A 27089-nucleotide genomic window follows, 5' to 3' on the forward strand; every position below is an offset into this window, starting at 1 on the left:
CCTTTAACTTCTGAAGTGTTTTCAGTCTTCCATAGAAAAGCAGGGTTTCCTGATGCTGGTTCTGTCTCTTTGGGCAAGGAGTCTGCTGTAAATAACAAGCCCTGCCCCAGAACAGGAAACATCTGCTATGGGAACCCTCATGCACTAGTGAGGTTGGACTTGGAGATCCTGCCGGAGGAAGGGGTTTGCCACCCTGCTTCCAAAATGGAGTAAGCAAAAGGATGTATGAAGTGAAACAACGGCTGATGACTCCTGCTGTGCTGTCAGCAATAGTAGAAATCAGCGTGCAAAGAGTAAGCTTAAGTGCTTTCAAAGCGAGCTTATTCTGCAAGTAACCCCCTCTGTTATTCCATGCTTCTAGACTACTCTTTCAAGTCCAATCAGGTTTCTTACTGTTTCTCTTGGTAGGTGGGTTCACAACAACCACCAATACCTGTTCATGTCTCTCCTAAGTTTGAATCTACCTGTTGACTACTTTTTTGCTACCTCCACTTATGTCAGTGAGGCCTGTTAGACAACTGTGGAAGAGGTTACGTCCTTCCTATGTGTTGTGTTTTATATGAGGTTGCAGGGATGATACGTGTGTCAAAGAACTCCAGTCTTCTCTTAGCCTGTTGAAGTTGATCTGGGTGTTCATAGAATCATAGAATATCTCAAGTTGGAAGGGACCCATAAGGGTCATTGAGTACAACTCCCGGATCCTCGCAGGACTACCTAAAACTAAACTGTGAACTCAGACAGGCTTGGTGCTATGACCACTTCCCTCGGGAGCCTGTTCCAGCAACCAGTTGGTTTATACAACCAACTTCTCGGTGAAAAACCTTTCCCTAATGTCCAATCTGAACTTCCTCTGTTTGTCGAGTTCAATGTCAATGGAACCAGTGTGTCTTTCTGCTTGCTTCTCCTCCATCATGCCAGCTGCTTATGTTTCCCCTCTGATGCTGTGCGGAACTGAGCTAGAGTGAAATCATTTTAGAACAACTTTCTAGCATGAATTTAATGCTAAGCAATGGATGATCCACCAACAGCTAAGCAAGTTCTTCCAGTAACTGCCCTCTCTGAGAATGTATAGCTTCACTTCATGCTTGTTGTGGTTTAACCCCAGCTGGCAACTAAGCGCCACACAGGTGCTCGCTCACTCCCCCCGCAGTGAGATGGGGGAGAGAATTGGAAGAGTAAAAGTGAGAAAACTCGTGGGTTGAGATAAAGACAGTTTAATAGGGAAAGCAAAAGCCACACATGCCAGCAAAGCAAAATAAGAAATTAATTCATTACTTCCCATCGGTAGGCAAGTGTTCAGCCATCTCCAGGAAAGCAGGGCTCCATCATGCTTAACGGTTACTTGGGAAGACAGATGCTGTAACTCCGAACGTCCTTCCCTCCCTTCCTTCTTCTTCCCCCAGCTTTATGTGCTAAGTATGACATCATATGGTATGGAATATCCCTGTGGCGAGTTTGGGTCAGCTGTCCTGGCTGTGCCCCCTCCCAGCTTCTTGTGCACCCCCAGCCTACTCGCTGGTGGGGTGGGGTGAGGCAGAAAAGGCCTTGACTCTGTGTAAGCACTGCTCAGCAGTAACTAAAACATCCCTGTGTTATCAACACTGTTTCCAGCACAAATCCAAAACATAGCCCCAAACTAGCTACTGTGAAGAAAATTAACTCTACCCCAGCCAAAACCAGCACAATGCTTCATTTGTCCATGTTGAGTTTCCAGTGGTCTCCTCTTCTGTTCTACTTTTCTAAATTTGTACACACATTTGGCTTTCTAAAAACTCAAATTTCCTAATCATTGACAAGCATCTTTTACTTCTTTCGTATACTGAAAGAAAATGAAGGCTCTAAACTCAAATATATAGACCCCCAGTTAAACTTAATCCAAAAAAGTGGTTTTTACGGAATGCTTTTCTCCAGTTTAGCAAAACCATGCAAGGCCACATAGCAAGTGAATACTGATAAAATAAGGAAAGATGGCATTTGTGTTTTCCCTCACACATCTCATTGGTGGCATGACAGTAAATCCCAGACAAGCTGCTGTGGTGATAAATGGGGAGCTGCTGTGTTCCTCCTTTGGGGTAGGATCTAGATAAACATTTACCAGAATTTACATTTTACATTTTACTGTAAAATCTTTGAGATGGATGCGCCACCAGACAGTTGTTGGGGTCTCTTTGTGGCATGAAGGTCTAGATAAACGGTAGCTCTAGAGAAGTCCTTCATCTAGACTGATCTCGGGGCCAAATGTGTGCAGGGAATACCTGGGAGGGGTGTGTTAGCCATTATTCTACACCTAATTCAGCTGCAAGTGGTTTTGATTTTGTACATTCATGTAAATTTGCTGTGTGGAAAAACAAGAGCATTTCTGAATCTTAATCTTGGAGTCAAGCATTTATTTAGTAGTTGAAGTTTTCTTGTTTTCTCAAAGGAAAGGTTTAACACTTAAGCTGGTCAATGGCTGTAGCGTGTCCTATGGCATTTTTTCCCTTTTTCCTGTGCAACAATGTTTTGGGAAACCCGGCAAAGCCCTTTGGGTGTTCTTCTCCCCCTCCCCCCTGAAGTTTGCTGTCCTGTGGCTTTGCAGGTGACAGAAGTAGAGACCATTACATCGCTGTCTCTCTGGCTCCCCAGTTGCTCGTGCAGATCCTCAGTTAGGAAAGGAGTTCATCCCAGACAGACTTAGATGTGGTATGCAGGGTTGCACCCTGCCTGGGGAGTCTTAACTACACTTTCTGGGGGATAAGTTTCATAGAGTTTGAATTTCCTTATTCTTGTGTAGCATCTTTCAGATATAGTTGGTTTATACAATACTTGCATATGTCTTGTATCGTTATGGACATGAAAGAAGCTTTAACTAAGAGAGAAACTACTGAAAATGCTTTCAATTCCTGCATATAATTGCCTTCTAAATGACATAGGACTTGAACAATAAAATGTAACTCGTGTCTTATTTTCTGTCAGTAAAATACTAACCCCTAGTTGGAAGAAGGGCGAACATGGAACAGCAATGTGCCACCTTTAAGCAGACATTGAGTGCTTTTGTTGCTGTGATCTAGGGGAAGCATTAGGAGTGGGATGCTTGAAGGGGAATATGTAAATTGTTGAATGCATATTAAACACTCATTTCAAATAAATCAGAAGAAATGGTGACAGTTTTAATAATAAAAGGATACAAGGAACATGTATGGGAGGAGGAAGGCTTCCAACTTGGTGTTCTGAAAGCATCCCTGGTGAGGTAGGTGTCAGTCCCAGGGCATCAAGCTGAAGGAACAGAGGTCTTGCATGTGACAGCAGACTGAATGGGCAGGTTACTTACGTGATCATATGTACATACATACAATCTGTTGTTCTTTGATTCTTTTACTGCTACTTCTATTAATAGAATTATTTTGTTGTCTTGCAATAGCTAAGTGATTCTCTGTTGATTGGTGATTTCTGCAGATTTAATTAAGGAAGTTCTATTTCTACTGTCAATCACGTCATTTGCTTTTCCTTTTTAAAAGAAGCCTGGGGTCAAGAAATTAAAAGTATTTGAATGGAATATATTTTGCTTACTGAAATTTTGGGTTGTGCTTTTAATTCTAGTGCATGCAGCAGTAATAGCAATTAACGAAGCTATTGAGAAGGGAATAGCTGAGCAAACCATTGCAACTCTGAGGAACGCAAATGCAATGTTGCTAAACGTGGATGAGGAACTTGCACAGGACTATCAGAATGAACTCTTTGAAGCTAAAAGGAGAAAAGAATCAAATGCAAGACTTAAGGTAGTGGTATTTTATTAGCACCCCTAGTATACACGTTCCTTCGTGTTGCTTCTCATGCTGTAGTATCACCATTTTAAAAATTAAGTTAAATTAATTTTAAAAATTAGTGCAACTAGGAAAAAAACCCACTTTTAAGCTAAATAAGATAAATAATGGTAATGCAACAAGCTGACAGCCAATTTTATAAGTATACGATTACTATGAGTATGTTGTAGCTTAACGTTGACCAAAGGATTAAATACTGGAAGACTAAAACCAAAAAAGACTGGTTTTCCTCTATCAATTCCTTTAGAAATAACAAATTTTCTGTTTAAAAGGTTGCCAAAAAAGATACCTTTTTTTGACCATAAAGTATAACCTCTGCCACAGATCTTTAATGTGAAATTATTTGCTTTGTTTTTTGTGTGAAAGTTAATGCTTTCTGTAGTTGAAAAATGCTACACTATATTTACACAGCTATTTTATGAGAAGCAGAAAATGCTTTAAATATTGTTCAGCCAGTTACCACAAAGTGCTAATTTCTTTGGTTTATGCGGTCAACAAATTCCTTTACAAATACATCCAGCAAATATTTCAGCTGATGCAGTTTTAATGACTCCCACTGATAGCTTTTCTCTCTGCAAAGTTTTTGTGTGTACTAGCAACAATTTTGTTTTCTCAGAACGGTACAATCTCTGAGGAGGAGAGAGATGTCTACGAGGAGCTGCTGACACAAGCTGAGATTCAAGGCAATATCAATAAGATAAACAGTAAGCCATTCTGGATCCTTGTGGAAGTGTGCACGTAACACACGATCTTCCAGATTCCAGCTGAACATGACTTGAATCTACAGGAACAAGCAAAATATTTCTGCGGAAACTTATGAAATACGCAGAAGTAGCTAATTTCTGTCTACAACAGTTTTTTCTTGCTGCTCCTTCTCTACTAATCGTTTGGGGGGCTAATGTCTGTGTTTGTGGTTTTTGCTGTAAGGATTCCTCAGTTCAGAATCGAATCATTTATTGCCTGCTCTGTTTCCTTACGTTTGAGTTCCTTTTGTGTGCAGAATACTGTAAATTTTGACCCCCTCTTCTATATAGAGCCAAAATTCATTCATAAGCTTCCAGTTAGCTGTGATTGAACTGCTCCCACATGGGCTTGCACAGAGCCAGAAACTCCCTTCATAGGGTTTGTCTCGAAATAAATAATCCTCTGCTGGATAAAGACTGCCACCCTAGCTGGCTTTTACAAAAAGTGAGATGCTGACAGCAATGGACTTTTTTCCACAAAAGCGTATTTGCTGTTTATGAGCATTGTTTTCATTTCAGTTCACATAGCTTTAGTCCAAGTGAATGAGGCTATTGACCGGCAAGATGAAGTGGCGCTGATGGCAGGTTTGAACCGTCCTGCTCTGAGCCTACTTGAAGTTCTGCCGCAAAATTCCTCATGGTACCTATTGCAATTGTGTGATTCTAAAGAACAGAAAATGCAGGTAATTGAATGGAACGGGTATTACGCATCAGTTTGCATTTTTTTAGCTGACTTTAATCCAGAGAGAAATTGCCTTTACTGTACCTTCAACGTCACTTAATGAAACAGTTTTATAAAGGTTTTAGAATAACTGATGTACTAATTGACACCAAAGTAGCTGTATCTGCTCCAAAGAGCGTGATGCCCTTATAAGTAGTTACTAAGATATAAGAAGAAAATTTGAGATATAGCATGCAGCCCCTAATACTATGTTTGCTTTGAAAATGAGTTATAACTTGAATACAACAAAAGGTAATATTGAATCATTAACAGCAAATTAGTCAGTTGGGTTTTAAGGAGAAAATCCCATCATTTTGATTAAGATGAAAATCAAAGGGAAAGATTAATGTTGTGTTTACTGTGACATGGTATTTGATGCGCAGGGAATAGTACAATCAAATCCTAGTGTCCCATCAAGGGATTTTAGCCCTTAACTCCCATCAAACTTAAAAGCATAATTAAATCTTTTTTTCTGATCTGTTAGTTAGCAGGGGTTCCAAATATGCTCGACAAAAGTGAAATACAGAAAGAAGTTAGTGTTGCCAATGCGGAAGCTGAGGCTCACAAGCTTAGTGAGTAACTGTTTTAATACTCCTTTTTTACCATCACCGTTCAATTATGTTAAGCTGATGAATTGAATCCACCATTCCTTGCGTGTAAACGAGGTTTCTTAAACTGAAACCATATGCATTGCATTTTATTTTTGTAACTGTTCTTCTCAGTGTCACAATTGCCAAGTCACCAATCTGTGCTGCATTGGATATATTCTTTTTATCTGAGGTATCTTTTTTCTTTTAATAACTTGAGCCACTGGTAAACACATTGGCTAAAACTGAAGACAATGCATGGCTTGATGGCTTGAACAAATATTTATCAGTGCAGTATTAATCCTCACGTGGGAGCGATGACCATCCTTGTAGAATTAAAATAGAATGATCACATGGAAGAATATTTTGCAGTCACATTGCAGAGGAAAATTATTCTCACTTTTAGACATATGTACCTCAATCTAACCTGTTCTTAGCCTGCTAAGACTGTCACAAGACACAAGTTACAGTTTGGAAAAAATATAGTTAAGGGGGATCTAAATTTGCAGTGCATGTATTGCTGCTTTTGACTGGAAACTTCTTTGCTTAGGAAGTTCAGCTTCAGTTAAACTGCTGTCATTTCATGCTACATCTGGGCATGGCTTAGTGGCTGTTTTGTCTCTGGTATTATTTCTAATGCTTTGAATCCAGGCTGATTGCTTTTGTCATGTGACTTAAAGGCTGTCCTGTGAGGTCAGCTTAAGCCAGAAGCTAAGTTTGACTTACTACCTCAAAAGTTAGCCTATTTTAGATTCATTAGGTGTGGTGAGCAGTACTTTCTCTAAAAGAGTTGCTCCTTGGTAAAGAAAAAGAGGAAGGAAAATGTGATGTGTGAAAAGTAGTAACAGTGATCTGGAGAGCAACTTATTTCTTGTGTTTCGTTTGAAAAGGAAAAAATAATGGGTTTTGTTACTGGAATGTGAACAATGTAAAGTGTGTTTTGCAAGTTGCATGCTCAGTTCCTGAATTAGAAATCAGTAGCTTGGTTATTCACTGCAGAGCTAGTCTAGTCCATTTGTGGACTCTGACTCTTTTCCTCTTTGCTCTTTTCTCTAAAAAAGCATGCACACCATAGCTTTGAGAGCCTTTGCTTTTTCTAACCTCAGGAAGAGCCAATAGAGAGAGCCTTCGAGAACAACATGGTGCCATATGACCATGCTTCAGAGCGATTCAAATGAGAGGCAAGGGGCTTATTTAGGTGGGCCTGATTACTTAGAAAGGTTTTCAAAGTCATTGTGTTGTATAATCAGATGTTGCTGCATACATGAACTGTGGATGGTGTCTGCTGTACAAGCAGACTTGTACACACCTGAGTAGTCAGTGGTGACTAAAAGCATTCCCTGGATAATAGTATACAGAAAAGCCGTAAGATAAGGTGGAGCAGATGGGGGTTATTTTGCTGATGGAAATGGCATTTACATAATTGCCATTCTTTACTCCGCCACACGTGCTCTAACCTTCAAGGTTGTTTCCCTTTGTGCAAGACCAGAGCAGTCCCTTGTACAAGGTGTTCCTGGGTGTGTCCTGGCCCAGGTTTCTTCAGAGTTGGCTCCTCCAAGTGTGCAATTACAGTGGCTGTGACTAAGCTCAGGGATGTTGTAAGGTTTCTGCAGCTGCCCAAGTGGGAAGTGGTTTTCAGCAATTTTCTGCTGGGGTTCAAACCTCTGCTGAAGTCAGTTCAGCAAAAAGCAAAACAGGTGAGTTGTTCAGGTACCGAAAAGGGTTACATTCATACTCCTCTATGGTGGTCAGTTTAATTTGAACTTTGAGCTGTAGAGAAGGGGGTAATTTCTAGGTGGCAGTGCTTGTGAGGACTGATCTTCCACACCATTAAACAAACAAACAGGTGATGGCATGCAGAGGAAGTCCTAGAAGCCATAGCATGTCATTTTCCATCAGTTCAGCCTCTGAAAATCCCAATCCCCCAATGTGTTTGGCTAATTTCTACCAGGCCTCCTGAAATGAACAATAAAAATGTCATTGGTGTCACAGGACAGACTTGTTCTAGCTAGCTGAGTTAGGTCCTGCCGAAAAGAGGAGGCGAGGGAGGAAACGCGGCGCAGAAGGAAAGGTGTGTTTGGGGTGAAGCAAGACTGGGGTGCTGGAGCAGACATACCCAGCAGTACCTGCTGCAAGCAAACCCAGGAGGGATGTTAGGTCTTTCTCTGTGCTAGGATGGGGTCAGCTCTTTGTTTTGGGTTAAAGGTACAATAAGCAGTCTATAATATCTAAAAGTCCAGAAACTTTAAAGTCCTCCAGTCCATTATTTGCTGCATACCTTTGAATAGACACTTTTTGCAACATTCAGCAGTTGTGTCTTGAAGAATCTCACACAAATGTTTTTTTTCTTTAATGACAGCAAATTATATTCTTTGGAATAACCTAATTGTCATCTACATGGCATAAAGAGCAAACGGCATATGAAAATAATAGGCTTTTCTTTCCCTGCTGTTCTCTAGAACTTATAGCAGTTGACAATATCAATACTGCAATTCGTAACTGTGATCCTAGTAAAACACTGGTTGCACTGATGAAACCGGAGGCACAGCTGCCTGTTGTTCACTCATTTGCTGCTGCTGTGTATCAGACTGAGCTGTTCAACCTCCAACAACAGAATGCTGTGGTAAGAGTGAAAAGCTTATGACCTGCTCACTGATGTTATGTAGTCAAACCATGAAAGAGCACAAACATAGCATGTTGTTGTGTAAAATCAGACTTAATTCTCTTGCCATGGTGTTACGTATTGCATGACTGGTTTTGGTTGAATAGGCAATATTGAATCACAGAATTTGTTTCTTGACACACTTTGCTCTGGCTGAGCTCTTGTGTTGCAACAAATAGACTGACATTTTTTAATTGTTGCATGCTTTTAATGAGGACTAACTCTGTTTTATATATTATGTAGAAAAGTAATCCCCTGCTATGAGGGTAAGACCAGAATAGATGGGACTGTGGGGCAAAAGAAGGCAAGGCTGAAGGGATGCGTAGCAAACCCAGTAAGCTCTATCACCAGTGTTATGTTAATCTGACATGCCTGTGACTAGGAAATTTGCCAGGCTTTTTATATCAAGTCCATCTCCTTGGTGGTATCTAGATTGTGTAACTCAAATTTGTTACACTGCTTATTTAGCTTCCTGACTGTGGTACATTATTGTCCTACAGAACTACCTGGCACATGATGAACTGTCTATTGCAGTAGAAATGTTGTCAGCTGTTGTGTTGCTAAACCAGGCCTTGGAAAATAAGGACATCCTAACAATAAAGAATCATCTCAGAAACCCATGCATTGGCTTCAATAATCTGGAAGAGGAAAACCTTCAACGGTAAAGGTTCATTTTGTCTTGTCTGGATGAGACTTGGCAACTTCTGCAAAAGGATAAGCAGGCATTTTACTAGGTGGGCTGTCCTGTGTTGTGGCTATGAAGTTGAAAGAGCTGCAAGATAAGCATCTGTGTTATAAGTTAATAAGGGATAATGTGACAATTGCTGAACTAGTTGTGTATCTGTAAGTATAAGCAATTGCACAGCCTCAGATGTTTGAGGGCAGAGGATGCGTGAGGTGCAGGGAAAATATCCTCGGAAAGCAAACATTAAAATCTGACAAGAATTTTTGCAGACATTAACACATGAACCAACCATAGCTGGAAACTGTTAATCAGTAACCTCTCTGCAATACTGAAAGAAGATCTTTGGAATGAGGTAGTGTTTAATGCTTTAAGGTCCAGGAGGTCCCTTAAACCATGGCTGACTCTTTTTGCTTGAGAATTACAAAGGTCTGAAAAATGTAGTGCAGTCCTGCTTGCTAAAAAGCTAAGTACAACGCTGTGGCACGCACGCATGTTCAACATTAAATTACAGCCTTCACTCAGCTGCCAGCTGCTTGCACTGCCACATGCCTGACTTGTCACAGCCATGTGCTGCTACCTTTTGCATAGCTGCAAAAAATATCAGGCAACATTACAATTTGTGTGAGACCTGAGCGCGCAGCATGTGGAGGAGGGCGTGGGGGCATGGGCTGATTCTTGCCTCTCAGTCACAAGTGTGACGTCCATGTGCTGCTGGAAGGCATTACTAGGCAAAAGGGAGAGCAGTGGATGAAGATCTTCACCAGACTGCCAGGGAACATGAATCTGAGAATGGTTCTTACTAGGTGTCTCAAAGCTGGAAGGAGGGCAGTCATGATAGGAATAAGAAGCCAGTGTTTTGATTAGAGGGAGCAGAATGCCGTAAGGTGGAGCAAAATCAGTCTGCCACTTGGGCTCTGCTAATGTGAGGTGGTGCTTGTCAGCAAGAGAAGCAATGTTATAAATATACAGAAATGGGCCCCAAAGTGTCCAAGTGCAGCATTTTTGGCTGGTGTTACTGTGACCTGATCTTTAGATTAAGCTGCCAGTCAATACAAACAAAACACTAGGAATTAGTTGGAGTAGAGAATAAAATAAAACTTTATTATGCCATTATGTAAATCTGTGCTGCCAACCGTATGTTGAATATTGCAGGAAGCTTTGGTTGCACAATACCAGAAGGAATACAGTAGACCTAGAAAAAGTTCAGTGAGGGAGATGGTGTTCAATGGCTTTCTACCAGAAGAGATGAACTTGTTAGGAATGTGTTTCCTAGAAGACAGAATTTAGGGGAAATACGACATAGGTCTGCAAAAGTGTGCATGTTGTGGGGAAGGTTAATAAAAGCTTCCAGCTTCTCTTATAACTTTAGTTTTTATTTTCTTATGAGAACTGGAGCGAGAAAAGTTTGGACGCTATCAAATATCAAATTAAAAATTTATATAAGAAACTACCATCTCACAAAATACATAAATAGTGGGACTCATTCCTCAAGAATATATAAGATTTCAAACTAGAGTAGGTAAATTAATGAAGCACAGCATTGTTTCCAACTATTAAAGTGATACGTAGCCTCTAGCTCAGGAAGCCCTTACATGCAGGCTGCTGAAAGGGCAAATCGGAGGAGGAAATGATGATTCTCTCCTGTATTTTTTCTGGCAACCATTAATTTCTCAGGCTTCTGCTGGAAATAGATGACAGGTATTTGATCTGATATATTGTGGCAGTTGTATGCTTGATTCAGGAATATGAAAATTGTTTAACTTAGGTATACATGAGTTTACGCTACTGTGCAGGTTTCCAGCCCATCTTGATCTGTGATACTTCTAAGGAGAGTAGACAGAGGCTACAGAGCCTGTGCTTGGACGACCTTGAGTTGCGGGGAGAGGAGCATCATTTTTTATGCCCTTCTTCTGCCCATGGCCCATCATCCTCCACATGGAGGGGCCATGGAGGTAGCAGGAGGTGCTGCTACCTGATGCTAGGGCAGAAACTCTGGTCTTTGACTTAGTGTAGCAAGAAGGCGGCCATAGCTTCTCCCAAATTTATCTGTAGCACCATAAAGCAAAGTGTATGTCCAGTGTATATATTACCATCATTCCACATTGCCAAGGGAAGTGCTCTGGATTAGTGTACAGGGAGATTTTTTCAGATCCTGAAATGCATGCATAGAGCCAGCAAGGCAGCTTGCATGTCTGTATAATTTCTGGCAAGAGATGAGTTTGTCTGAAATTCATTCATTGAAAAAAATACTAGGCACTAAATGATGGATGGTACATCTGACTAATTCTTTATGGCGGTTTATCTTGTATGTGAAATACACTTATGTATTTTATATCTTCTTATAGTTATGCTGATACACTATTGTCTATTAAGTCAGAGGCTTCATCTCAAGGCCAAGATTATTTAAGCTGGAATGATATCCAGAACTGCATTGACTTGGTTAATATGCAAATTCAAGAAGAAAATGAAAGTAAGTAATTCTTCCTGTACGTCGCCCACAGAGATGATAGTCTGGTCCTTGGTACATAAATTTCTGTGCTGAATGGCCTTGTACAGACAGTCATCAAGAGAGAAGAGTGTTAAGTAATTTTCAATGCCTGTTGGTCTTTAAATGTCCTTGAAGTATTCCTGGTTATGTTTTGGCTGGCTGAAGGATATCACAGGGTGATATCCTGCAACACTTCTGCAGTGTTGCAAATGCCCTAGTTCTGCCCACTTGGCAGTACCTTTCAGTATCGGTGCTGGATGGTCTCGCTTTGGGGATTTTGCAGAAATTGTAAGCAAAGAGCATATTGGGGGATAGGGGAAAAAATTACAGGCAGTGTCCTGTGGAAGAGAGTTTTTTAATGTTAAATGATATCCAAGCAGTTGTTTTTCACAAGGGAGTTGGTAAGACAGTGCAATTACCTGTCCTGCTCTCCTTTTAGGTAACTTGATATCCTGTGTGGGAGTTTCTTGTGCCCACTTTTTCTAATATAAATAGATTTAGAGTTTATTTTTGAAGCTGAATGTAACTGCATTTGCCCTAAAAGGGTGGTGTTATATTAAATGTGATAGCTGGTCATTTGGCCTTCAAAAATGCTAAAGGACCAAGTCTCGCCACTGGATATAGAAGTATGATTTTTTTTTTTTTTTAACTAAAATTTGAGGCTATCAAGTTATGCCCGATTTGCTGGAGCAAGGAAAGGAGAGGGCAGCTTTCAGATCGCTTGCCATTTGGGAAACAGTCTGGAGTATAGTTTGAGAGCCTTCGTAAGGCGCAGGCTGTTTCCACGGCACTGACACATGGTGCGTGTGCCCTTCCTGCACTGCCATCAGTGTTGTACGTGCTACTGTTTCATATGGGTAAGAGAAGCTTTATTTTACAGAAATGCTAAAACTGACTGGATTATTGCTTCTTAAACCTAGTCAAGTGGTTGCTGCAGACCGTCGCAGCTTGCTTGCAATGTGTGCCCTCCAGCAGGGTGGGATGCTGAGCAGTTCATTTGACTGACATAATCACTTTTTTGTGTGAATCTCTACAGTCACTAGGAGTTGAAACGGGCCTTAAAAAAGGTGGTCTTACATTAGGAGAGTCAGTCTTTAGTACTAAAATAGCTGCACTTGGTTTCAGTGACACTGGCCTCTGCCCGGGGATGGTTATTTGGGGCAGAGAGGGGAGGAATAAGGGTGACCTCTGTTTCCATAAGCAAGCCCACATGTCTGCACAGTTCCTCTTTGGTAGCACTCCAGAAAAACTGTTCATTCCCAAAGCCTTATGAGGGCATGGATCTGTGACCCCGCCAACTGGGCTGTGGTGGGTCTGGGAGAGACTTGGTGAGAGACAATCCGCTGCCAGCAGGGATGCCATCCCTCACAGGTGATGGGGAAGCCCTTTGCCTGGTGCCCTTCTGGGGTGGCTTTAGGGAGAAAGTGTGCTGAGCAGCGTATTTCAGCACCGTTTGGGGGTAGGAGGAAATTGATTTTAAAATGTTGAGACCAGCCTGAATAAAATGAGTTAGAGGTTTTATTAAATACACTGGGCCATGTAACTTGCTGACTGAAGTCCTGAGTGCCAATGGTCTGAACAATCAAGTGATTTCTCATAAGGTCAACATTATCAGATTGGTTATTTAAGGTGGAATTTAAAGAAATTAGGTTAAGTTGATATGTAATGCTGTAGCTGGGAGGTCAGTATGTACATATTTGTCCAAATCAGGGTTTCAAGTAAACTGGTCTGAAATAATTTGAAAATAAGTCTTTCAGCACTGTGAGCTAATATGTAAGTGAATATTTAGATGTGATGCCCAACCTTTCCTTAAGCTTCATGTAGATACTGCTGCCCTGAAAGTAGGGAAGTCTGTTTTCCTTTTTTTGGCAAGGATAAATTTGATTTTTATGAAGAGGTAGATTCAGATGAATCAATAACTGCGGCAGAAAGGAAAACTGTGCAACTGAATAGCTTCACATGAATATTTGAGCATAAATAATTTTAAATAAGCTGCTGTTGCTGCCTCTGCTTCTTGTTACTTGATTTTTTTCTATTCTTCATGTTACTGCTTTGTTTGTACCTGATATCGGATAAGCTGTATCTTTCTTTGATAACTACATCTTTAATAACCTTTCTGTTTTATAGGAATCATTGCAATTGGCCACATTAATGAAGCAATTGACCAAGGAAATCCTGAGAAAACTCTAGAAACCCTACGGTTGCCCACAGCCAAGCTGCAAGATGTGAGACCAGTATATGCAAGGCATTATCAGGATGTTCTGTACCACGCCAAAGCACAGAAATGCAAGGTTAGAGCTTTGACTGTTGCGGTTTGTCAGAACTGAAATGTCAATTCTTTTCACTTACATGTGTGTCCCTGTCCTGTTCCCCTGATGTTTGGATTAGCTGTATCAATGGGGTTGTAAATAAGCCAATAACAACAAGGCACTAAGTAATTTTCCACTGCAACTTATTCTGACTGGCAAAAGGGATTAATTCTCAAAGTGTTAATACTAAGAGATATTCTGCATGTGTGTCACTGCTGACTTGACGTAACCTTGCTTATTTTTAATTCTACTAGGTTGCTGCAGCTATTACAAAACGTGGGCAGCAGTGGCCCTGACATAGTTATGAATTTGTGCAAGGATCTAGTTACTAGACTGTGTCAGGCAGGAGTTACAGTATGGATGGGAATTGAGGTTTTTGCCAGAAAGGAGTCATGTCATGCTGAAGGAGTCATGGTGTTCCTTAACAAACCTCTGGGAAGTACTTTGAGGAGTCTCAGTTGCTTAAATCTGGTGTTTTATAGTAGTGGAGTTTGTACATATTTCTGTTCTGGCTTTATCATGCAACAACAAGCTGGCCATCTTGTATGTGCCTTCAGTTTAAACCTATCTCAGCAGGATATTGCTATCTGCTTCCCCAAAAGCAGGTTAACATCACAGCTCAGAGAAGCATAAACAAAGATCAGCCTAGCAGCTTGCAGGATGTGACTGAACAAAAGATTAGCTAAAGCTACTAGCACAGCACTTAAAATGTCCAGTGTTTGGAAAAGATGCTTAAAATCCACATAATGCGTTCCTAAAGTAATATGGTCAGCTGGAGAAAGTCCCTGAACTTTGGCTTGTAGAAATATCTTCCAGCTATCTTGCAACCTCACCTGTGGTACCTGCTCTGAAACAGTGTGTTTCTGCAATCCACTATCAGAGCTTTCAAAAGGCATTTGCACATCTTAATTTCTTGCTTGGGTTCCCAGGTAAGGGCTGCTTTCACTGAGCCCTGGATCCTGAAAAGCTTCCTCCCTTGCCGTGTGTGCTGGGGAGGGTTTAGTGCATGCTGACTACTTTACCTGTCCTGGAAGGGCCAGGGTTGGTATTTGCGGGCAGAGAGTGTCTGTGCAGATGGTGGCTGCACAGTGCTGGCCCCCGACATGCCAGACCCTTTGTGCATGCATAGAGAGCCGGGATGTCCCTGAGGCAGAGACCTACAGCCCACAGGCACCCATGTGCCTGCACACAGCAGCCTTGTCCTGGCTCACTCCTGCCAGCCGCTGCTGTACTCCCCAGGTGCAAACCTGGTGCCTGCTCCTGTTCCTGTGTGAATGTGCTGATAGGAAACAAATGGGTGTCTCCAAGTTTTGGAAAAAAAATTGTGCAATCTCTTTGAAATCTTCTCACTCAAAAATTTGTGATGTTCCTAGAGACTTCCGCTGGCCTTTCTCTCCGGAGGTATTTTGTTTTTGCAATCCTTTGACAACTGCTTAAAACATCTCCTCTGTAAACAGGAGCATTACTCCTGTTTAGGAAGAGAGCAAAACACAGTACTATATGTGCTCTCAAAAGAAATACTCAGATGAATTAATCTGATTTACTCTCTATGCTGGTCAATCACATGGACGTTCACCATTCTTTAGGTAACAATATGATTTAGATTGAACTTTCCTTAAAAAAAAAAAAATCCAAACAATTGAAAAGATAGTGCAATGTCTAAAGTCTGTCTATTCCTCACTTTTTCTAAGCCCTGTTTATAAAGCAGATCTGCCTTTAATTGTATTTAGCATGTTTTAAGAATGAGCTGTGGTAAAAGGAAGTATTTGATTTACAAGGATCAGATAGGTCTGCCTGTGAACTTCCTGTGTTTCCCAGCATCTGAAAAAACATGGGTCAAACCTGCTCGCGTATTCTAACCAGCCTGCTGTCACGTCCCTGTAGCTGTGGTGGCTTTGGGGAGGTAGAATCTGCACCCGAATCTCCCCGTACCCATTACAGGCCTTAATCTCAGATCTCACCTACTTGTTCCTTGCTTGAAATTGAAAATGCAAACCTGCAATTTATTTATTCCTGTAATCTTAAACCACGGCTTCTAACAGTTCTCAAGGCCATTACAAACCAACTGTATTCAGGTCTCAGTGAAGAGAAACCCTGTGTTTAGGGAGTGTATTATGGATACCTGAAAAGTTAAACAGATGTGCCAAACTCTGAAATGGTACCTGTGTTATTTTATTTTTTGAGTGGTAGGCACACAGGTTTTACAGTTAGGTTCACGTTTTTTATATTTACAATAGTTGTATAACATCTGGATTATTTTAAAGTTATCTTTAAAATCTGTTCTTGTGCATGTTGAAGGAATGGCATGATTAAAACTAATTTAAATTAGGACACAGAAGAAATTGAAGAGGGGAAGTCTTTCCAGGCTGCAGATTCCTTGAAGACATTTTCCAGTGCAAATCACTTTACTTAAAGTCTTTTTACAATACCATAATCAAACTGATGTAAAACATTTTTTCTCATCACTGTCTTACACGCTGCAGTTACAAATACAAACGTCAACCACTGAGCTCATTTTGTAGGAACTTATACTCAGTGTATATGTAGCTTTTGAGTCTCTGTAAAAGCTGACCCTTTGCTTTATTAATGCGGACAATCAATCACAACTAGCTTCAGTATTTCTAACACTGTAGGTATTTCCTGTGAGGATGTGGAAATCGAGAATACTACAAAATAGCTTCCCTGTTTTGCTTACCAAGCAAGAAGAATACATGCCTGGATTCACACTGATAAGGGTTAGCTCCCAGCAATCCTCATGGGCTAGAGGGGTGCAGGCGCTGACGAAGTGGAAGAACAAGTCTCCAGAGCAAAGCTGGTTAAGCAGCCTCATAGGCGATGCTGCCTTGCAAGTGTCAGGCTCTGTGTCTACAGCTGTAGATTTACTGCTCCTTGAACCTACGAGGACTCTGACTCTTTATTTCCAACATCCAGGATAGTATTTGCTCTTGGCTATGTGACAGGGAGCTTCTGGAAAGCTTGACAGCTCCCAGGCGTGTAGAAAGTGCTTCTACTTGTTCCCATTTCCACTGGGCCAAAAACTTGTTTCCACATCACTGCTTCTGCAGTGATTGTGGGCTGAGAGCTAATGTGATGTATTTGGGAATCATGAATGGGCCTAAAAGTGCTGTTTGGATATTGATTCCTCTTCTGGTGTTCAGAGGCTATGGTGGCTGATATTCTGGTTTCTTCCCTGTGGCCGTGAAAGCAAACTTCTCAGAAGGAAATGGAGGCACGGAGCCACTGCCCTGAATCTAGGTACACCAGATGTTGCAGTACGTGTGATAAAATTATAGAGCTGGAGAAGTGTATTTCTGAAGATATCCCTTGTGTGGTGTGTGGAAGGAAGTAAATTTTACAGAGATTGTGGTTTTTTTAACACTTTTTAATCTAAGTTTAATTGTTGCACCTGAGGTTTGTTGCTGCCTGGGTTAATACTGTACAAAATCATAATTCCAATAATATAAATACAGAACTAAATTCATTTTTCCCTGGATATTTTAACCATTGTTAGATAAATATTGGATTGATTTCTAATTTTCGACATCAGAAAATAAAGGAAAGGATCAAGACAACTGTTTAAGCTGCTAAGACATAAAGCAACTAGATAAAAAGAATACAACCCATCTGTGTTGTAATAGTAATAGTTGATGTGATGGATAATAAGAATAATATTGCTTGGCACAAAGCAAATAGCAAAGATGGTAAGGATCAAAAGACTGACTTTAACATACCAGAACCATTCATGAGTCTTGAGTGTTCGTATAATTGAGACATAGCAGAAAACGATAGTTGCAAGAGGTATTAAAAACCCAAAGATAGCTAAAGAAACATAGTAGTAGAACTGGAAGGAAGATATTGTTTCACAGGCATTGTGCACATCATGGCAGGTATAAATGTCCAGTTGTTTCACGTAATAGCTTTGCTGCATTATGCAAAGCGGGAGCATGTACAAGAAGACGATGGTCCACACGGTAGCGCAGACCGCGATGGCATAGGCACGTTTCGGCAGGCTCTTGTAGGTGAAGGGGTGAACGATGGCCACGTATCGGCTGACGCTGATGCACGTGAGCAGCAGAATGGAGCAGTACATGTTGCCGTAAAACACTGCAGTGGTAGTTCGACACATCATTTCCCCAAAAATCCAGTTGTTCCCATTGATGTGGTACGCTATTTTGAAGGGCAGCATGATGCAGAAGAGCAGATCTGAAACCGCTAAGTTTGTGTAGAGGATGGCAGTGCACACGGACCGGATCCTGAAGAGCAGCATCCACAAAATGATGGCATTAGATGGTACACCCAATAAAACAGCACTGAGGTAGACAGTGGGTATTAGCTTGGTGCTCAGAGAGCTGGTCAGGTACTCCAGCGTGGTGTTGTTCACTTCTGTTAAAGTGGAGTCATTTGACTTTTTTGAAGAGCATTTGTGTTCTCTGATATGGATGGTCGTTGTCTCCCCTTCTATAGCAAAAGGGGGGATGTAATCATAGTCTCTTGCTGAAATTCCACGGAAAGTCTTGATAAGAGACACGGTTTTAATTGTAGAGCCATTCAGTGAAAATTCTGAAGCTTAAAAAAAAAGTTAAAATTGTTAAAAAGGGCAAACTACTGGATTAGCAATATAATTCACCTTCAGGTATGGAGAAAGGTAAACATCTCCATGTGAAAAGCAATTACTTTTAAAAGATTTGGTGGCATTGTCCTTTGCTTTGGCTGTTCATATCAAATGTACTCCAGGACAATCTTCACTTTATTTGTCATCTCACACCCAACCTTGAAAATTTAGCATGAATTTAGTGTTAAGCTGATCGTTCTGCATTCTGCATGTTTTCAGTAATCTTTGGCAAAAATATCAGACAATTGTGTAATGTTTATCACCTGTAGAGGGTTTTTCCCAGTAGTAGCAGTGATGGTAATTCATCATATAAGCAGCAGCCTTAGTCTAGGCTTGATCAGAATTTCTAAAGCAAACAGCAGTACTGTCCTTGTCACTTCATGGATGAAATGTGTGACTGCAAAAGATGCAAAAAGTGCTAACTTGCCTAAAACAGGCTGAAATTTTCAAATTAGAAAATTGAAATAACCCTCAATTTTTTGGTCTCGCATATCAAATTGATGTTATTCCTCAGGTTCTGACTAAAGCAAACCAGATCTTTTCAGCTTCTCCTACATGAGGAAGGGCGGTTAGTCTTGAGAACTGAAAACAAACGCTTGGGCTGATAGTAGATCAAATTTATTGGTAAGTGAACAAAAATTTTCATGCAGCAGGAAAATTTTCAGTGAGTAAACATCATTAGCATGTGGGCAAAGCCAGTGATGCTGCTTGTATTAATGCCTGTTCCTCAGTCTTTAGTAGAGAACTTTGTCGAGACATTGACATTTCCAGATGAAGCACAAATGTGTTCAAAATACTTTCTAAAACCATGTGTTACAAAATAGATTTTGCAGAATGAACGACCGTGTAATTAATTTTGTCATTTAAAAACTTTCTTAGCTGTGTTTAATGCAAAAAGACTTAGTGTAAAGCTTAGAGCATGCATCTTGAATCTGGAATTCAGAAGCGAACTGAAATTTGGATGAAGACCTGTGGGTTTTTCTTTTACCCTTCCATATTGGAATAAAATATGGAAAACGGTTTTCTCAATGCTCACTGGCAGATTTATGGTAGAATGTTTTGAAATGATAATTAGTAGACTGCATCCCTTTTAGTAATTTTCTGTATGATTAATCCAGAAGATTAATTTTAGTCAATTTTTAAAGGACAAATATGTGCATGCATGTGCATATATATATATATTGTGTATATATATAAATTAGCTTTTAAAAATGAGCTTGGTGTGAAAACACCTTTAATTCTAGTGAGGAAAAAAAATGGGCTTATTTGATCATTTCCTTTGGTTATTTTTGTCACAATAGTTTATCTGAGCATTTCCTTCTAATAGCACCATCTGTGAAGTTGTAATTCTATTGAATGTTTTAAAGCAGAAAAAACAAGACTCTACAGGTTTAAGATTATCCTATCACTACAGAAATACTAGAGAGAAGATGCGTCTTCAGTAAGAGCAGAAAGATCCCTTAAAATTCTTTATAGAAAGTGGCTCGGGGGAGTAAGGTGTCACTGAAATGGAAGAATAAAAATCTGCCTTAAGTGAGACTTCCTAGAGTATTGCTTTTTGTAATGATGCATGTACGACCCATTTAAGCTGGCAAAGCGCCAACATTATCAAAAAGCCTATGTTATTGACTAAAATGTGGAATAGATACAGAAAGGACAACTCACCTGTTGTGAAAAGACTGGAAGTAAGAGAGAGCAGTCCAGTGAAAACCAGTATCTTCATTGTAGTACGTGAAATCCAGCTAGCCAAACGACGATGCTGTTCTAGTTCATCTCAAGAGGCATTTTGTGGGGGATTTTTTTCCCCCCTCTGTGAGGGACTAAAGAATAATTGATCTGTGCTCCAGAAGCATCCTGTAGGCATGAGGTTTATGTAAGGAGCTAGTTTGCTCTTTGTCTACTACAGCAAGAGGGTGTGACGTATCCAAATATGCACACATGACTCAGTTTCAGCCTCTGCCCAACACAGATAAAATTGCTTTACAGCAGCAATTTAACTCCTGATTTACCACGAGCCTGAAGCCGATGTAGGGGGTTCTACTGGAATTTGTACATGCATGTGTTTGGGGTAAAAAGGTGTTTTCTGGAAAAATCAAAGAGTGTGCTTAGTAAATCCTCAAGGGTCTCATCCACAGATTGAATGCGAAGTTGCTGAACTCTGTACCCTTCTCAAGGAAGAAGCCAGGCTTGGAGAAGAGTGTGGTGATCTCAGTTTAGCAAATGCAAACGTGAAAGCAAGCCACACATGCAAACATGCCTTAAGAAAACTCTGCCCTTCTTTGCCTTCTACCTCCCTCCCCACTGTTAGCTGTCTGTGCTCCTTCAATCCAGCTGCTGGCTCTGCTCAAACAGTTCCCACCCCTCCACAGCCTGCAGCCTCTAAAACCTTTTCCCTATTTTCATCTGCTGTTTTGTTGATCCCTTCCTTTTTCTACCCCGAGTGCCAAATAACAGTGGCTTGCTTCAGCAGATGAAACTAGCTCAAGTCTTGGTCTGGCTTCCAAGCTAGTGGCAAGGCTCGGCGTAAGCTGTACTTGGCTCCAGAGCAGTATTTGTGTCTTTTCTTGTATTTAGTGTGTAAAAGCTGGACACCAGATAAGGAATTCTTTTCAGTTTCTCAATCCTTTTCTAAAAATTGCCAGCTGTAGTTTGAGAATTTAGTATACGCTCTCTCAAGTGTTAACTCTAATCTTCTTGTTAGAAAAACTTGCAGTGTGTGTCCACTGTCATGCGATTTCCTGACGCTACTTGATTTTATTTAGCTATTCTGCTACCTTGTTTACATATATGATGCAGACTGAAGAGTCTGCCTTAGCGTTTTTTACCCTGTTTTCTCTTTGTAATTTCTGCAGATAACAGATTTATTGGATTTTTGACCTGGAGTTGGGTGCAAGACTGGGGATACTCATTGCGAAGCTGGTTCTTTGTCCACACTGTTTTAGCTTGAGAGAGTTTCTGGGTTTTTTTTTTTCCTGAAATGTTTGTGTGTATATAGTCCTAGATGTTTATCAAATCAGTACATTCCAGTTTCTCTCATCATTAGTTTATTATAGACCTGGCACTCCTATTTCCTCTTTAGAATGAATTTTGTTCCTCCACCTACTGGATTAGATTTTAAATGTCACTTTAGCTCCAAACCCCTATTTTCTCAGCTGAAGTGTTGGTTCACCTGTGAACCTGGACAGCTGGAGCAGGACTGGTTAGTGGGGATGCTGAGCCCACTTCCCTGCACCTTCTATTTCAACTTGGGTTTAATGCCATGCACTGCTAGCCTGTAGGAAGAGCAAGACCTGCTCTGCTGCTTAATTCCTGAAACGTTTGCCACCTGAGCTAAGTCATCATTACTAAACCTGAGCTGTCTTTCTATTTCAGTTTTTGCTGTTATTTTCTAACGTAATGTGTACTCAGGTGTACACGCGGACCCTTTCCAAATAAGGGATTCTGAAAGAAAGCCAACTTCCTGCAGTCTTCTGCTTTGTGCTCTTCATGCTGCTATCACAGTGCTGCCTGAGCATGCATGGTTTTATTTGACACTCAGATTACTTTGCCTACGTATCATGGAAATGAAAACGTTTCTAGCTTTGCTCAAAATTTGTATTGATCTTTAGCAGGATGGTGTCTTCTAAACATGAAAACTTTCAGAGCTTTGTATTTGAACAGGAGTTTATTCAAGTTAGTAAATAGAATATGAACATGTTTTACTGCTGATTTTAAGCAGTCAAATTAATTTTAGTGTCCAAGGGCTTCGCAAGAGGAGACTGTATCGGAGCTCTATCAGTATGTTCAGACAACTTTTGTTATAATCCAGTTTTTTCAAGGCTTTTCTCTATTCTTTTTCCAGGAATCCCAAGATGAATCAGTGCTTCTATGGCTGGATGAAATACAAAAAGGAATCAGTGATGCCAATAACAATATAAAAGAAGCAGCAATCTGTAAGCATTACCCTGCATCTGCATTGCTCTTGTTTTTCTTAGTCTTAAAAAACTGAAATTGGTCATTTATTTTTTCCTCTTCAAGGAAGTGTGACAGCCCTTTAAATACATCAAAAGAAATGAATGCATGTTCTTTGTCATACTGAAATTAGGGTGACTTAGATGTCCAGGGGTGGTGTTGGTTTTATCTAAAGTGTTAATCCTTAAGCCTTGGCTAATAATTTAGTGGATTTGGTTATACAGATTAACATAATGACCAAGATTTCTAGTGTCAGTGTATCTCCACATAGCTGGTGAAACAGAAGGATGTGTGAATGGGAAGGGATGTACTGTTCAGAAGCTTATTTTGCTTATAGAAGACTCAAATCTTGATGCATGTTGTAAGAGCAAATTCTTACATGTTTACAACTTTGCTTATTCCTATTTCATTATAATGCCTTTTATTAAGTGCTAACAAACAAAGATTAGGAACATATTAACTTTAAAAGTAGTGTAAAAAGAGCACTCGGGCTTTTTGGAGAAGTGCATGCTCTTCCAATCTCTAAAGAGGAAGAAATCTGTAGGATAAATGGTGAAGCTTATCCTGCCAGAGCATTGTATACTGGATGCACTCAACACCTTCTGTCAAGGTTTAGACTGAATATAATAATTTTAGAAAAATATTCATAATACGTAATATACTTTGGCAAGTAATGTAAAGCAAGTGTAGCTGGGTGTATGGGGTACACTGGAGAGCAGGATGGCATCCCTGCCTGTTCCTGCCTGGGGCCAGCACAGACCAGCCGAGGCTGTTAGCTTGGCATTGGGTATTGGTTCACCTTCTGCTTGACCTGGCTTCGGGTGAGTCAGTGTCGCCCTCTTTTGCACAAGAGCTTGTGAATACAACTGCTGAAGTCGGTGCCTTCCTGCAGCGCTGTATTCAGCCTGCGTTAGTGCAGTGTGGCAGCCTGTTTACTTATAGGCAGGCTATGTCAGTAGTTAGGGCTTGGGAAGTTGTGGGTGGAAGAAAACAAACACAGCTAGCTATTACAAAATCTTCTATCCCTGCTACAGAAACACTGCATTTAGCGTTACTGTTACTTTAGAATTGATTTAATCAATTAATACAGTCTTAATGTAACCGGTCAGATACGCTGAAGACACTTGAAGTATTTTCATAGGTCATGCATCTGTAGTGAAAAGCACCTGGCTTGTGTTTTCTGAGATGGGGCCAGATGCACACACATTGTCCCAACCAAGCTCTTGTGCTCAGGAGTGCTGATACCTTCTTTTGCGGACAAAAACAGCGTCCCATCAATGTCACCCAGAGGCATGAGGAAACATCTGAGTGCAGAGAAGGGAAGGAAACGCATAGCTTATAAACAGATGTAAGTTAAAGCTAAAGAGCGACTTGAAAACATCCTCATTTGTGTCCACTGGTGTAAAAGCATTAAGAATATATCTCATAAATGGCCTGCAGAAATTAGCACAGCATTATCCATAAACCAATACCATACAATGTTGCTAATGGTATGCCATAGCTCCATCCACTAGCTAGATGTTGTAGTAAAATCTGTTCATATAATCTGTGTTTGAAGCAAATACATAGCTTTTCACAATCAAGTATGATCAGTAGAAGTGTTTTAACAAGTCACTTGTGGAAATAATTACTAATCTACTGTACTCTGCCCTCTGGGTTGAAAGGAAGCAGTGTCAGCACAGCACATTCTTCAGAAGAGCTCTAAGGTTTTGCAGCTAAAAATTGTTATTTAAAATTTCCCTACAAAAAAACAGAACCGGTATTCCTTAAACAAACACATCCTGTCTCAGGAAGTTAGCATGTTGTGTTCACATAGTCTCAACTTGAAGTTCAGCTTGATCACACCTTGGAAATAAACATTTATTTTGACCTATCTCAGAGATGTTATTTTTGAAAGGGAAACAACTCCCCATGTCCTACTCCAAAACTTTTGCAAGGCAATCAAAGATTTATTTTTCAGTCAGAACAAAGTGTATTTTTGAGATTGCTGCAGTAATAGCAATAAAATGAGCAGTAAAATAAGAGAAGGTACTGATAGCTGTACTGAAACAGTCTTGATCCCTTCCAAACTAATTTTTATGCCTTATATAAATATTAACATTTTAAAAGGCTTTTACAAACTGTCTTCCTTGTCAGTAAAGGACTCTGTATCTTGTATCTTCGTTTAGGAAGAAGTGTTTAGTAAATGCTGGTGCTTTTCCTAATTCTTTCTGGTGTTTGCTGTGCAGTTTGCATCACCTTGCTTCACTTCTGGAATCAGTTCAACCATTGTACTCCTTATCTAAGTGGAGGACAAAATGAGATTGGCCAAATATCACTGTAGAGCCTTCAGGAATAGACACCAATACTGACCTTAGTCTTGTACAGGAAGAGTCTGTCTGTCAAAGCAGGATCTGTCATGAGAGAGTCCATGTTATAGGAAAAAGCTGATCTTTGGCCCTGTTGAGAGTTCAGGCTTATCGCACCAGACAGCTGCATCTTTATATATCATAGCTGTTTGAAGGGAGGATGGGCGCGGAAAAGAGCCCTTCACAGTGTTGATCTGGTACTGGCATCCCAATTGCTGCAGGAGCAAACTGAATCCCACCGTTCTCCTGCAGCTAGGGATGGCTAAGCTCCATTCAGCTTATAATTTTACAGGGTTCACATGGGCCTTTAGAGCAACAGCCTCAGTATTGCTAGCACTTCAATGGAAAGGAATAATTTCTGTTGAATTGTGGTTTTTTTTCCTACTAAACATTCTTCTTACTTTCTCCTTCAAAAACAAAGGCATAATTAATTAAAAGATGAGGAAAAAGCCAGACAGCAGGGGTCCTACAGAAACAAGTCTTAGCTAGGTTGTGTGCTCTTTTGTCTTTATAACAATAGCTTCCAGCACCCATAACTATAGGATGAAAAGGAGGAAGAAAAGCGTTCAAATACTGGTGACCAGAGCTGATGAGGCACATGGCACTGTGTATGAGTAGGGCTGAGCCCCTAGAGCCACCTGGGCCAGCAGCAGCAAGCTGGTAATGTGTGGCTTCCCAGTTTTTCCTGCTTCTTCACTGCTGAGGCTGGATGCCTGGGCATCACGATACCACAGCTGTGGTACAAAGTCATCTCCTGTCTCGTGGGGAGCATGTGCATGCTTGGCAGGGGTCTGTTTCATAGCACAGAAAAATAGCAGGATGCTATCTGGTAGAAATCCAGACAGTGGTGGTGTGGTGTTGTGCGTTCACTTTGTTTCTCAGCTGGCTGCCAGTGTATTTGGAGATTGATCTGTTGCTGTCTAGCCAAAGCTACCCATTCCACTTTAGCCAAACTAACCACAAAGAAAAACTGTTTCTCTTGCTGAAATGCTCTCCTGCTAGCTCAGTCTCATGCAGTGCCTCCTGTATGTAGGCTCCTGATACGGAGCACCTTTTGGGTCAGCTCTGCGTAGGCAGAGCACTGAGTGTGGGGAGGGACCTTTTTTGTATTGATCTGGATATACACAAGATAAAGAAAAGTGTTTGGTGTTGCAGCGTGAAGCACAGCAAAGGTAGCCAGGTTCACTTAAGCAGGTATATAATGTATATGTTCTAGCCATTTGTCTATTCACTTGTTCCTCTGTGCATGGATCTTGAATTTAGATGTGAAGAAACACCGTTAAAGACCAGAGCAGCAGTTTCTAAAGCAGCATATACCTCTAGTGTGTGAGGCACTTTGAAGTGGGTGTGCTGCTTCATGCTGTCAGGTGTGGTGGTATCAGCTCCTTTGGTGATGGTGGGACCTGCTTAAAGCAAAGGATGCTTAGGAATTCCTGAATCAGAGCATGGATAACGTCGTATAACCTCAAAGTTTGCACATGCTTCGCAGCATCACCTCTCAGGGCACTTTTATGTGGCTTGGAAGCAAAAGCTGCATCTCTGGCAAGTCTTCACCGGCAAGTGCTTGAGCCTCACCGCCCAAGCTGCAGAAGGCAAAGGCAGGGACTGGGAGAATGAAGAGCCGCCCACTGTGGGTTCAAGACCATCTAAGGCACCTGAAGGTGCACAAGTCCATGGGACCCGAAGAGATCCATCTGCAGGTCCTGAAGGAACTGGTGGATGAAGTTGCTAAGCTACTATTCATTGTATTTGAGAAGTTGTGGCAGTCCGGAGAAGTTCCCACTGACTGGAAAAGGGGAAGCATAACCCCCATTTTTAAAAAGGGAGAAAAGGAAGACCCGGGGAACTACAGGCCAGTCAGTCTCACCTCTGTGCCTGGGAAGATCATGGAACAGATCCTCCTGGAAGCTATGCTGAGGCACATGGAGGACAGGGAGGTAATTCGAGACAGCATGGCTTCACCAAGGGCAAGTCCTGCCTGACTAACTTAGTGACCTTCTATGATGGAGCGACTACATCAGTGGACACGGGAAAGGCTACAGATGTTGTCTATCTGGACCTCTGTAAGGCCTTTGACATGGTCCCCCACAACATCCTTCTCTCTAAACTGGAGAGGTATGGATTTGATGGGCGGACTGTCCGGTGGGTGAGGAATTGGTTAGATGGTCACATCCAGAGGG

General features: G+C 41.0%; 2 protein-coding genes across 2 annotated transcripts in view; one reads left to right on the forward strand and one right to left on the reverse strand.

The window, feature by feature from the left end:
• Positions 1-27089, forward strand: part of IQGAP2 (IQ motif containing GTPase activating protein 2) — a 109123-nt gene that overhangs the window by 54417 nt on the left and 27617 nt on the right. The window contains exons 7-15 of the mRNA XM_009327312.1: positions 3580-3764; positions 4420-4507; positions 5066-5229; positions 5752-5839; positions 8314-8477; positions 9017-9177; positions 11547-11671; positions 13817-13980; positions 22452-22542. Coding sequence (XP_009325587.1) covers positions 3580-3764; positions 4420-4507; positions 5066-5229; positions 5752-5839; positions 8314-8477; positions 9017-9177; positions 11547-11671; positions 13817-13980; positions 22452-22542 — 1230 coding nt within the window. The remainder of the gene's footprint in view (positions 1-3579; positions 3765-4419; positions 4508-5065; positions 5230-5751; positions 5840-8313; positions 8478-9016; positions 9178-11546; positions 11672-13816; positions 13981-22451; positions 22543-27089) is intronic.
• On the reverse strand, positions 17381-20427 carry F2RL2 (coagulation factor II (thrombin) receptor-like 2). Its single transcript, XM_009327247.1, has 2 exons — positions 20276-20427; positions 17381-18558 (listed from the first exon to the last, which is right to left on the reverse strand). Exons 1-2 carry the CDS (start codon positions 20331-20333, stop codon positions 17477-17479), a joined length of 1140 nt encoding a protein of 379 aa, XP_009325522.1. The 5' UTR covers positions 20334-20427; the 3' UTR covers positions 17381-17476.

Source organism: Pygoscelis adeliae, unplaced genomic scaffold, assembly GCF_000699105.1.
Source record: "Pygoscelis adeliae isolate BGI_AS28 unplaced genomic scaffold, ASM69910v1 Scaffold26, whole genome shotgun sequence".
Classification (NCBI taxonomy): Eukaryota; Metazoa; Chordata; class Aves; order Sphenisciformes; family Spheniscidae; genus Pygoscelis; species Pygoscelis adeliae.

Coding starts and splice junctions, on each gene's coding strand:
- F2RL2 (XM_009327247.1), bottom strand. CDS start 20,333: ATGAAGATACTGGTTTTCACTGGACTGCTCTCTCTTACTTCCAGTCTT. Junction 18,559..20,275: donor TTCCAGTCTTTTCACAACAG/GTGAGTTGTCCT, acceptor TTTAAGCTTCAG/AATTTTCACTGAATGGCTCT.